At 36.3% G+C, this 13653-nt stretch overlaps 1 protein-coding gene across 5 annotated transcripts in view; it reads left to right on the top strand.

Moving 5' to 3' along the window:
* Fbxl2 (F-box and leucine rich repeat protein 2) overlaps positions 1-13653 on the top strand; it is a 96989-nt gene that overhangs the window by 51233 nt on the left and 32103 nt on the right. For all 5 annotated transcript variants that reach the window (XM_047531775.1, XM_047531776.1, XM_047531778.1 and 2 more), the window contains one exon: positions 8614-8708. In XM_047531775.1, coding sequence (XP_047387731.1) covers positions 8614-8708 — 95 coding nt within the window. Of the gene's footprint in view, positions 1-8613; positions 8709-13653 lie in introns of those variants that run through there.

The raw sequence follows: 13653 nt of genomic DNA, 5'->3' as shown, positions 1-13653 counted from the left end.
CTTTGGAAAGGGCAGGAACCTCAGGGATTCGTGTCAATCTAGAAGTTAAGTTTTAGTTACTGGTTTAGAATGTGGTCCTTAAATTAGGTGTTTATTAATGTTCTTTCCAGAGTTAGTAGAAATTTTCACAAGTGCCCCACCCAAATTTGCCAGCATTTCATACCAGTGTAATTCCTCTTCAAACTGATAATCTCTATTTATTGTGTTTACTTAGTGATGTTGAAAAGAATGGTAAATTCTCAAAATGTCATTCTTTCTGGTCATAAGAGTCATTATTTTGAAAGAATTTGGCAAAATATTTTTCTGTAGTGCTTAGTATCTCTCCAGTTTTGATGATTTTTCCAAACTATACAACTTTTTGGAAAGTACACTAAGAACTTTTAAAATCAGTTATTATGAAATACAATTTCAATTAAACGTAACTACATTGATTGAAGAATTTTAACTGACTGCTGATTTTCACCTAATACTACCTATACACATTGTATAGGTAAAAGAATGTCCAATAAACAGGAAACTGGTTATGGTTCACTCATTGTATAAACAATTACATTTGAAAATCTGAAATAGCTGGCACCAAGGTTTCAGTGTTGTTTCATATCATTTAGTTTCCCTTTTGGACTAGCATCTTAAATCCAGATTGAATTATGAACCAAGACGGATCTTCTCATAGTCTTTAAACATCTGTATACTCAGCCTAGGAAGCATTCTATGAATAAAGAGATGGTCTCAAAGACATGCCCTTATGGGTAAGTTTAGGGAAGAAAGAAGATGCCAAGGATCAGCATGAACTCATTAATAGTCCTTACCATATGCCAGACACTGCTCTAAGCACTTTATATTTCCTACTACAGTTGTTCCTCTTTAAAAACACCATATTGAAAAAACTGAGGCACAGAAAAGTAGAGTAACTTCCTAAGGTGACTTACCTATTAAAGAATATAGGCTTTGGCAAACAAAGACTGTGTCCTAAAAAGGACTACATGTAAGAATGGAAGATAAATCCATCCGGAAGAGATACATAAAACCCAACATAGGAATATAAGAAATATGAAAAAAAGAAGGTAACATGACACTTTCTAAAGATCATAATTCACCAGCAATGTCTTTGACTTCAAAGACATTGAAGTGGCTGAAATACCAGATGAAGAATTCAAAAGAATGATTGTAAAATTGATCAGTGAATTCTAAGAGAACACAGAAAAACAACTGAATAAATTAAAGAAGTCAGTACAGGACGTGAAATGAGAAATTAAATAAGGAGATAGAAATATTGAAAAAGAACTAAGCAGATGTCTCAGAAATGAAAGACAAATCAAATAAAATGTTCACTTCAAAGTCTCTGTAATAGTACACTAAGGTGAAGACCGAATCTCAGGCTGGAATGAAGCGGCCAGCCTTGAACGTGCACACAGTATTAAAAAAAAAGAAAATGAGTAACCATGACTAGAATATAAAAGAACTCAAGGACAACATTAAGAAACCAAATTTTAAGAACTATTGGGATTGAAGAGAGTTATAAGATGCAAGTTAATGGTATGGATAACTTCTTCAGGGAAATAATAACAGAAAAATGTCTAAACCTTGAGAATGAGATGGATAACCAGTTACAGGAGGTATTCAGAACTCCAAATAGTCAAAAAAGAACCTCTCCAAACCCATTTTAATTAGAATGCTTAACATACAGACTAAGGATAGAATTTTTTTTTAAACCCTCAAGAGAATTTCAGTTTGCATTTAGAGGCAAGCCAGTCAAAATTACTTTTGATTTTTCAACACGAACTCTAAAAATCAAGATGGGCTTAGAATGATGTGTTCTAGGCCCTGAAAGAAAATAACTGTGAACCAAGATTGGTATATTCAGCAAAGCTATCCTTCAGAATCAAAGCCAAAATACAAACTTCCAAGATAAGCAGAAACTAAAATAATTCATGACTATTAAGCCAACTGTAGAAAAATAAATACTACACACAGAAGAAATTTAAAAAAAACAAACCCCAGAGATCACAAATGGACAAAGCTCATGTGCAGAGTAGCTAAGCAAATGAGATATAAGACCAAATTAAATATTAGAAATAAATTAAAATGGCAAGGTGTGATAAACATCTCTCTATAACAACATTGAATATAAATCGTCTTAACTCTCCAAGTAAAAAACATAGCCTAGCAAAATGGATTAAAAAATAAGACTTAACTATATGTTGTTTGCAGGAGACCTATCTTACAGGCAGAGACAGCCACAGGCTGAATGTGAATTGGTATACAATGCAAATGGAGCCTGAGAACAAGCAGGAGTAGCTACTCTCATATCCAACAAAGAAAACTTCAAGCCAGAATTAGTCAGAAGAGACAAAGAAGGTCACTTAATAAAGGGAAAAAATCCAACAAGAAGATGAAATAATAATAAATAGCTGGGCACTGTGGTGTATGACTGTAATCCCAGTGACTTGGGAGGCTGAGGCAAGAGGATCGTGGGTTCAAAGCCAACCTCAGCAAAAGCAAGGTGCTAAGCAACTTAATGAGACCTTGTCTCTAAATAAAATTCAAAATAGGGCTGAGGATGTGACTTAGTGGCCAAGTGCCCTTGAGTTCAATCCCTGGTATCCCCCCAAACAAAAAAAATAATAAAAAATATTTATGCCCCAATCTTTGGTGTACCTAATTGCATAAAGCAGATGCTACTCAAAGACTCACATAGACAGACTATGGTCCAATGATACTGGGTGATTTCAACGCATCTCTCTCACCAATAGGTCATCCAGACATAAACTCAGTAAAGACTTTTCAAACCTAAAATATATTATAAATCAAATGGAATTAACAGACAGCTACAGAATATTTCATCCAACAGCTGGATTCACTTGCTTCTCAGGTGTTCGTGGAATCTTTTTAAAAATAGACCATATTTTAAGCCATAATGTGCATGCCTATAATCCCAGCAGCTAGAGAAACTGAGGCAGGAGGACTGCGAGTTCAAAAGCCAGCCCCAGCAAAAGCAAGGCGCTAAGCAACTCAGTGAGACCCTCTTTCTAAATAAAAATACAAATAGGGCTGGGGATGTGGCTCAGGGGTTGAGTGCCCCTGAGTTCAATCCCCAGTACCACTCCCCCCCAAAATTGACATAATTCCTATATCTTGTCTGATCATAATGGAATGAAATTAGAAATGAACACGCACACAGAAACACACACACACACACAGAAACTGTATAAATGCATGGAGATTGAAAAATATACTTTTGAATGATGAATGGGTTATAGAAATAGGAGAAATTTTTAAAATGATTTAAAATTCAAACAAGAATAGTGATACAACATACAGGAAACTCTGAGGCACTATGAAGGCATTTCTAAGAGGAAAGTTTATAGCTATGAGTGCTTACATAAGAAAATCAGAAAGAACCCAAATAAACAACCTAATTATGCATCTAAGACCCTTGAAAAACTAGAACAAACCAATTCCAAAATCAGTAGAAGGAAATAATTAAGATCGGAGCTAAAATCATTGAAATAGAGAGTGAAACAACAGTACAAGGAATAATAAAATGAAGAGTTGGTTCTTTGAAAAGAAACAAGATTGATAAACCCTTAGCCAAATTAGCCAAAAGAAAGGAGAGAAAACCCAAATTAATAAAATTAGAGATGAAAATGGAAAAATCACCACAGACATTGTAGAAATCCAGAGAATCACTGGGGACTATTTTGAAAACTTATACTAGAATAAATTGAAAAACCTAGAAGAAATGGATATAATTTTAGACACAAATGACCTGCCAAAATTAAGAGGACAAATAAAACCTAAACAGGCCAATAACTAGCAGTCAGATAGAAGCAATAATACAAAGTCTTCCAACAAAATGCCCAGAACCAGATGGGTTCTTAGCTGAATTCTACCATACCTTTAAAGAACAACTAATACCAATGTTTCTCAAATTATTCCATGAAATAGAAAGGCACTTCCAAGTTCATTCTATGAAGCCAGTATCACCTCATACCAAACCAGATGACACACCAAAGAAAGAAAACTACAATGACTCTGATGAACTTAAATGCAAAAGTCCTTAATAAAATATTAGCAAATCATACTCAGAAACATTAAGATCATACATCATAATCAAGTTGGTTTTATTCCAGGGTTGCAAGAATGATTTAACATATACAAATTGTAATTCACCACATAAATAGAATTAAGGACAAAAATCATATGGTCATCTCAATAGATGCAGATAAAGCCTTTGACAAAATTCAGCACCCATTTTGGTAAAGACTGAAGAAAGTAGGTATAAAAGGAACTTACCTTGATATCATAAAGGCTTACATGAGATAAACTCAAAACCAACATCATGGGAAAAAGTAAAAGCATTTCCTTTAAAATCTGGAACAAGACAAAGATATCCACTCTCACCCACTCTTATTCAATGTAGTAGTACAAATTCTAGCCAGAGCAATTAGGCAAAAGAAGGAGATAAAAGAGATTAAAAGTGGGAAAGGAAGAAGTCACTACAGATGATACGATCCTATACTTAGAAGATCCCAAAACTTCCATCAGGAGACTGCTAGTTAATAAACAAATTCAGCAAAGTAGGAGGTTACAAAATCAACATACAAAAATCAATAGCTTTCTTTTTTTTTATTGTAAACAAATGGGATACATGTTGTTTCTCTGTTTGTACATGGAGTAAAGGCATACCATTTGTGTAATCATAAATTTACATAGGGTAATGTTGTTTGATTCATTCTGTTATTTTTTTGTAGAGTGCCTGACTCGCATGCTGGAGGCCCGGGTTCGTTGTGGAAATAGCTTTCTTATATACCAATAATGAATCTGTTGAGAAAGGCAAGATGGGATAGGGACAGTGGAATGAATCTGACCAACTTTCCTATGTACATATGTGAATATAGCACAGTGAATCTCACTATCATGTACATCCACAAGACACTAATTTTATAAAAGCTATAAGCAGCAGAAAGATCAGTAGAGGGGAGGGAATGGGATGAAGGAAGGGAACTGAATTAGAACAAATTATATTCTGTGCTTTTATAATTATGTCAAAATGAATTGTAGGGCTGGGTTGTAGCTCAGTGGTAGACTGTTTGCCTAGTATGTGTGAGGCACTGGGTTCAATTCTCAGTACCGCATATAAATAAATAAGGTCCACTGAAAACTAAAAAACATTTTAAAAAATGAATCCTAATGTTATATGTAACTAAAAAGAACCAATTAAAAAAAAAAAAACAGGAAAGCAATCCTACTTATAGTAGCCTCAAAAAAAATGAAGTACTTGGGAATAAATCTAACCAAGAAGGTGAAAGAGCTGTACAATGAAACTAGATAACACTGAAAAAAATAAATAAAGAAGACCTCAGAATACTTTGGATTAGACAGAGGGGAGTGAAATGAGTGGAGGGGTTATGGGGGTAGGAAGGGAAAGTAGAATGAATTGGACATTATTATCCTACGTGCATATATGACTATATGACCTGTGTAACTCTACATCATGTACAGCAAGAAGAATGAGAAGTTATACTCCAGTTATGTATGGTGTGTCTGTCAAAATGCATTCTGTCATGTATAACTAATTAGAACAAATTTTAAAAATTGAAAAAGAAGACCTCAAAAGATGGAAAGATCTCCCATGTTCATGGATAGGTAGAATTAATAGAGTTTAAAAGGCCATATGGAAGAATAAATAAAAGACTGAGACTATACAAAACAATTCTAAACCAAAAAAACAATGGCAGAGGCATCACAATACCTGACTTCAAACTATACTACAGTGCTATAATGATAAAAACTGCATGGTACTGACATGAAAATAGACTTATAAACCAAAGGAACAGAATAGAGGGCACAGAGACAGTCCCATATATCTACAGTCATTTGATCCTAGATAAAATGTGCCAAAAACATATTTGTAGAAAAGACAAATCGTGCTGGGGAAACTGGCAATTTGTATGTAGAAGCATGAGAATAGATTTTATCTCTTACCCTGCACAAAAGGCAACTCAAAATGGTTCGTTTAATTCCTAAATTAGGCCAGAAACTGCAGCTTTCAGAAGAAAATACAGGGTCAACACTCCAACATAAAGGTGTAAGCAATGACTTTCTCAGTAGGACTCCCCAGTAAAGCTCAGGAAATAATGCCAAGAAGTATTCTGCACAACAGAGGAAACAAGAATGTGAAGAGAACCTGCAGAAGGGGAGAAAATCGTTGCCAGCTACTCTTCTGACAGAGGATTAATGTTCAGAATATATAAAGAACTCAAAAAATCTCAACACCAAAAAATAACCCAATTAATAAATGAGCAAATGAACTAAATAGACTCTTCTCAAAAGAAGAAATACAGATGGCCACAAATATGAAAAAATGTTCAACATCGTCAGCAATTAGGGAAATGCAAATTAAAACTAAACTGAGGTTTCATCTTACTCCAGTTAGAATGGCATCCATTAAGAATACAAACAATAACAGTTGCTGGAGAGGATTGGGAGAAGAGAAATGCTTTTTCACTGTTGGTGGGATTGTAAAATAGTGCAACCACTATGGAAATCGAAATGGAGGTTCCTCAAAAAACTAGGCACTAGAACCACCACGTGATCCAGCTATACCACTCCAAATTATGTCATTTGCATGTCTTATATGTGGGAGCTAGAGAGGGAAAAGGAAAAGAAAGAGGGTGGTGACTCTCGGGAAAATCAAAGGGAGATCAGTAGAGTAGAGGAAAGACACCAGGCGGGGAGAGGAGAGGAGGGAACTATTTGCCAAATTACATTGTAGTATCATGTACATGCACAAATTTGTAACAAATATCACCACTGTGTATAATTATAATGCATTAATAGAAAATATGGGCAGGAGGGAGAGTGTAGGTACCTTGAACTGTGGGGTTAGGAACCAGTGTCACTCAAAAGACAGAGTAAAGCATCCAGGGGTCAAGTGTCACTCTTTCCTGAATAAGTATGGTTGCTCTGAGGTTAGGCATTTTCTGTGCTTTTAAATTTGGATATTTGTCATTGGTCTTCATAGTTATTGAAGATTGTACATGGCCAAGAAGGAGAATCAACTAGTGTGTTGATCTAAAAGTTATAACTCTAAGGATCTTCTGAACCAGTTTTAGGCCTTATTTTTTTCTAAAGCCCTTCATTCTAAAATGAATGCTTACAACATACTGTCTTGTAGATAAGTCATGTGGAATATTGTGTTTGGAAAGGATTTATTCTTTTCTTCCCTTTGGTTGGAAATAGCAGAGCAGAACATTGTGTATGTAATTTTTTATTCTAGTACAAAAATTTTTGCTCCAAAGAAAAGAAGACTAGAAAGTTTATATAAATGTAACTTATTTGCAATGGGAAAAAATATGTCGGGTGCTTCATTTATAGGCATTGATGAGTACTTTGCTGTTTATTAGGTATTTAAGTACTTAGATTTTCAAGTCATCATCTTTTTTTCCCTTGTGAAAAAGATTTTACAGTTATCTAGAATTTTGCTTCAAGATATAATTTACTTAAATGTCCCTCAACAAGGCAAAATTTGTGCTAACAGTACCAAAATTTGGATTTTCAATTCAGTTGAGATAGATGTCAGCCAGGTAACAATGTGCATGAGCTCCATTTTGATGATCCCGTAGTTTGCATCCTAGTGAATTCAGTGCCAAGATTAGTGTCAGTGTTTTACAAAGTGAACATACTGTTCGAAAAACAATAATGGCCTTTTTTAACATCTCCCTCTTTGCAGAGGTAGGGTTTATAGATGGTATTTATAATTACCTTTTCCCACTATTCATTCTGTGTTCCTTTTGCCTTCACATATATCTCAGCTCTTGAGGTATTTCTGACCCAGCCCTTCATTCCTGAAGAGTCTTATCCATCAATAGTCCTGCTTGGCCTGGATTATTTTAGTTTGCCATTGACTTGAATCACAAGACAGTGTAATTCCAAGGGATGCCCTAAGGAATCTCCTATGCATCACATCAGATATAGCCTGCCTTCCCTGTACTGTGCAACAGTAGTCCATGAGGTTTATGTGTACATTAAATGAGCCATAATAAGTCCACAAGGAAGTGTGAAATTGTTGTTTGATGTTTGTAAGTGCTTCATCAGTGTTCATTTTCTTTTTGCCTCCTGTGATCTCTCTGCTAGTACTCAGCAGAAGTTCCTTTTTCAAAGCAAATGTATTTTAATAAGGAACTGCTGAGGAGAATGGGGAGCTTTAAAAATATTTTTTCATACTTTTAAAGTGGTGATTTTTGCTAAAGTAGGATTTCCTTTTTTAAGCAACTTTTAGATCTTCCTCAGTGGCAACATTCCCACAGCTGACCTCAGAGAACCTTATGATTGATGGAGTGGCATTGAGTGCTGGGTAGAGGAGGCCTGACCCCAGGGCTAGGACTTTCAAAAGGCAGCACACAAGGCTGTTTTAAAGAATACTCTGAAATGTGTTTCAATGCTTGCAAGCTCTTTTAAGCACCAGGGATAGAACCGAATTGCTGGAGGAATGTTCCAAAATATTTTGTTATACTTGGAAAAATATATTTTTTTCAAATTTCTGGTTATTTTGTTATTAGATAAGCAGTATAAAAAAATGATACTTTTTCCCAAATCTCTCCATTCAAGGGTCGAGTGGTGGAAAATATCTCGAAGCGATGTGGTGGATTCCTGAGGAAGCTCAGCTTGCGAGGCTGCATTGGTGTTGGGGATTCCTCTTTGAAGTAAGTTAAATCCACAGTGACCCATTCTGTCATGGCAGCTTGTAGCTGAGATTTTTGTTAGCAAAAGAAAAAAAAGACTGGTGTTGTAACTTAGTGGTAGAGATCTTGCCTAGCATGTGTGAGGCACTGGGTTCAATTCTCAGCACCACATATACATAAATTAAAAAAAGGTTCATCAACAACTGAAAAAAAATACTAAAAATAAAATAAAATAAACCAAGCATATTATATACTTTTCTTCTAAGTTCTTTCTCTGGTAGTTTGTGTAGAGTAATGAGAGAACCATAACTCTGGAATAGCAGGTAAGCTCCACTATTATTGAGAATGTGACCTATGGGACAAAGTCACCTGATTGTCAGTTCTCTATTCTGCAAAGTGAGGCAGTTACAGTCATACACAGGAGTGCCATGGGCTTACATGAAATAACACGTGGAGTGCCTGGCATATAGTAATGTCATACTATTTGTTCACCTCTCTCTTTTAAATTTCTTTTTCTTAGTTGTAGATGGATGCAATACCTTTGTTTTATTTATTTATTTTTTGTGGTGCTGAGGATCAAACCCAGTGCCTCACACATGCTAGGCACCACTGAGCCACAACCCCAGCCCCATCATTCACCTCTCTTTTAGTCCCTTTTTCACTTTCTTTTCTTCCTGGTTTGTTATAAAATTATACAAAATTGAGAAAATATTTTTTTCAAAAATTTGCTTAGCATAAACTAGGATTTTACTTACTTTTGATAGGATGTGATTATTAATTTTATTATAGTTAGCAATATACCTGAACTAAATGCACACACACACACACACACACACACACACACACACACACCTGCACTGGATAGCAATTACTTATTGGAAATGTTACAAACCCCCACCCCACCTTTTTTTTTTTTTTTTTTTCTTTTGGTGGTACTGAACACTGAATCCAGGGGCATTCCACCACTGAGCTATATCCATCCCAAGACTTTTTACTTTATTTTGAGACAGGATTTCCTTGTGCTTCTCCTGCCTTCACCTCCCAGGTTACTGGGATTACAGATGTGTCACAGTAGCTGGCAACAAACCACTATTAAGAATCTGTTCTGGAGCTGGGGTTGTGGCTCAGTGGTACAGTGCTTGCCTAGCATGCATGAGGCACTGGGTTCAATCCTCAGCACTACATAAAAATAAACAAATAAAATAAAGGTATTGTGTCCATCTACAACTAAAAAACTATATTTAAAAATATATTCTTTGAGGTTTTCTGAAGACAGACATGATCAGAACCTTTTTGTCTTTATACTTGTGGCCTCTAGTATTGCTTTTGTTTTCCCACTTGTACTGGGGATTGAATCCAGGGATGCTTTACCACTGAGTTATATCCCTAGACCTTTTTATATTTTTATTTTGAGACAGGGTCTTGCTGAGTTGCTAACGATCTCACTAACTTGCCCAAGCTGACCTCAAACTTGCTATCCTCCTGCCTCAGCCTCCCCAATTACTGGGATTACAGGCATGTGCCACCTCACCTGGCTCTGTTCAGATTTTCTGTTTCTTCATGATTCAGTCTTGGTAGGTTATGTGTTTCTAGATGTGCATTCATATCTTCCAGGTTACCCCAAATGCCAGCATATTTCACAGTGGTTTTTTATTTCTCTGGCATCAGTTGTAATGTCCCTTCTTCCATTTCACTTATTTATTTTTCTTAGTTAATCTAGCTAGAATTTTGTCAATTTTGTTGATTTCTAAAAATCCAATTCTCATTTTCTCATTTTCTCTTCCCTATTTCACTTATCTTTGCTCTACTTTTATTTCCCGCCTTCTCCCCGCTTTGTGTTTAGCTTGTTCTTTTTCTAATTTCTTGAGGAATTACAGTATTACGTACAGTTCTTCTGTTTGAATCAGGTACCTTTTACTGTGTGTGAGTATTTAAGTCTCTAGTCTGTGGCATCCCTCCTCCCTTATGGTGTAGCCCTTGTTGGTTCAAGTTATCCCAGTTGTCTGTCTTGAATTTCCTGCATTTTGGGTTTGTGGTGGTTTGGGCATGTTGTCTCCCTCGTGTTTCCTGTGGACAGGTGGAGCCAGTGCTCTGTAAGGTTAGAGCCAGAGGCTGGGCGGATTCAGGTTCAGTTCTTGGTGGGAAGACATCCTTGCCTTGGAGATGCCAAGACGGAGCTCTGGGCCCGGGTGTCATCAGTGTGATTGCTCCTCTAGAAAGTTCCTCATCTTCCATCAGATGCTGTTTCAGCAGTCATTGGTGGTGGTTGCCTACAGTCAAAATGTCACTAAGGATCACAAAATGGCAGCTTTTCAAGTTCATCATTTCTTCTCCATTGACTAACTGGTTCTTCTACCAGGAATTCCCCTGACCCTTTGATCACTCTGCAAAGTATATAGCAAGAGCAAGGTAGATGCTAGATTCTTTTCACTTAAGAGTTGTTAGAATTATGAGCTGATACTCCAGAAACCTTCCAGCATGACCAATAAACTTTTTGGGGGTAGATGAGAATTTTATTATGAATTTAGATATTTTTAGATAATGATTTTTTAATCAAAGTAATAGGTCTTTTCATGCTGAAAATATTCCAACTTTTTAAAATTTATTCTAACTAGTTATATATGACAGTAGAATGCATTTTGACACTTTATACATAAGTGGAGTATAACTTCTCATTCTTCTGGTTTTGTGTGATGTAGAATCACACTGGTTGTATAATCGTATATGTAATAAGGTCTGATTCATTCTACTATCCTTCCTACCCCTATACCCCCTCCCCTCTCTTCATTCCTCTGTGCCTAATCCAAAGTACCTCTATTTTTCTCTACCCCCACCCCCACCCAGCTTATTGTGAATTAGCATCCACATATCAGATAAAACATTCAACCTTTGGTTTTTTGGGTTTGACTTATTTCACTTAGCATGATATTCTCTAGTCCCATCCACTTACCAGCAAATACCGTGATTTCTTTCTTCTTTAAGGCTGAGTGATATTCCATTGTGTATATATACCACAGTTTCTTTATTCATTCTTCTATTGAAGGGCATCAAGGTTGGTTCCTTAGTTTGGCTGTTGCGAAGAACTGCTTAAACATTGATGTGGCTGTGTCACTGTAGTATGCTGGTTTTAAGTCCTTTGGGTACAAACCAAGGAGTGGGATAGCTGGGTCAAATGGTGGTTCCATTCTAAGTTTTCTGAGGAATCTCCATACTGCTTTCTATAATGGTTACACCAAAATATCCCACCTTTAGCCAGTTGGAGTCCCTTCAAACTGACATGTTTTTTTGGGTATTTTGAGGCACTAGGGATTGAACTCAGGGGGTACTCAACCACTGAGCCACATCCCCAACCCTATTTTTTATTTATTCACAGACAGGGTTGCACTGAGTTGCTTAGTGCCTCGCTATTGCTGAGACTGGCTTTGAACTCTCAATCCTCCTGCCTCAGCCTCCTGAGCCACTGGGATAACAGGTGTGCACCACTGCACTCAACGGCATTTGTTATTTTGATGTGATCATGATTTTTTATGTAGTTTTGGACTTATTTTGTACATATTCTGATGGAGTTTTAGATTAACTTCATGAAGAAGTTGTTCTGTTCCTCATGCTGAGAAATACTTAGAAATCACAGTTTAGGTGCTAGATTGGCACCTGAGTTAGATCACTACTAGGTTAGATTGCTTAGATTAGCTTGCTCATGGCTAGTATCATTTCTGAGCTCTTGCACTGAGTATTGCTAGGAAAATAATATTATTTAGAAAGGAGGGGGAAGCAAATGTGAAGTGCATACAAGTATTTCCAATTCAAATGAAAAATTACACGTTTTTAAAATTGACTTTTTAATTTTTAGAACAGTTATAGGTTTTCAACAAAACTGAGTAGAAACTTGTAGATATTTCCTATATACCCCCAATTATAAGATTTTTATGTAACTTTGATTTTTTTGTTAGTCTTTTATACTGAAAGTTTCCTGATAACCAAATGTAATATTACTTTTTTTTTTTTTTTGTACTAGGAATTGACCCAGGAGTGCTTTACCACTGAGTCACATCCCCAGCCCATTTTATTTTTTAAGACAGTATCTCAATAAGTTGCTTAGTGCCTCACTAAGGTGCTGAGGCTGACTCTGAACTTGTGATCCTCCTGCCTCAGCCTCCCCAGTCTCTGGGATTATAGGCATGTGACACTGTGCCTCTCTGAGCACTTTTTATGTTTACTGGTACTGGTGATTTATTTTCATTCTTTTTTGGGTATTGGGGATTGAACTCAGGGGCGCTCAACCACATCCCCAACCCCATTTTGTATTTTATTTAGAAACAGGTCTCACTGAGTTCCTTAGGCCTCACCTTTGCTGAGGATAATTTTGAACTTGCGATCTTCCTGTCTCAGCCTCCTGATCTGCTGGGATTACAGGCATGTAATACCACACCTGGCTTATTTTCATTCTTTTGAGAAGTATCTGTTTAAGCTCATTTACCCTTTTATTGATTGGGTTACTTATTCTTTTGGTGTTATATTTTTTGAGTTCTTTATGTATTCTGGATATTAACCCTCTATCAGATGAATACTTGGCAAAGATTTTCCTCCCATTCTGTGGGTTGTCTCTTCACTGTTGATTGTTCTTTGTTGTGTAGAGACTTTAATTTTATATAATTAATTATTTTCAATTATCGCTATTTCCTGAGCTATTAAGAGACTTATTTGGGATATCCTTGCCTGCACCAGTATCTTTTTTTTTTTCTTTAATACTTTCGTTTTATTCATTTTTTTTTTAATGTGGTGCTCAGGATTGAACCCAGGGCCTCCCACACCACTGAACCACAGCCCAGGCTCTGTGCCAATATCTTGAAGTGTTTTCCCCTAGTAGCTGTAAAGTTTCAGGTCTTCAGTGAAGGGCTTTGATCTATTCTGAATTGAGTTTTATACAGAATGAGAGGTAGGGATCTAGTTTCTTTCTTGTACATGC

The sequence above is a fragment of the Sciurus carolinensis genome, chromosome 17, assembly GCF_902686445.1.
Source record: "Sciurus carolinensis chromosome 17, mSciCar1.2, whole genome shotgun sequence".
Lineage (NCBI taxonomy): Eukaryota > Metazoa > Chordata > Mammalia > Rodentia > Sciuridae > Sciurus > Sciurus carolinensis.
This window is presented reverse-complemented; position numbering and strand designations above follow the sequence as displayed.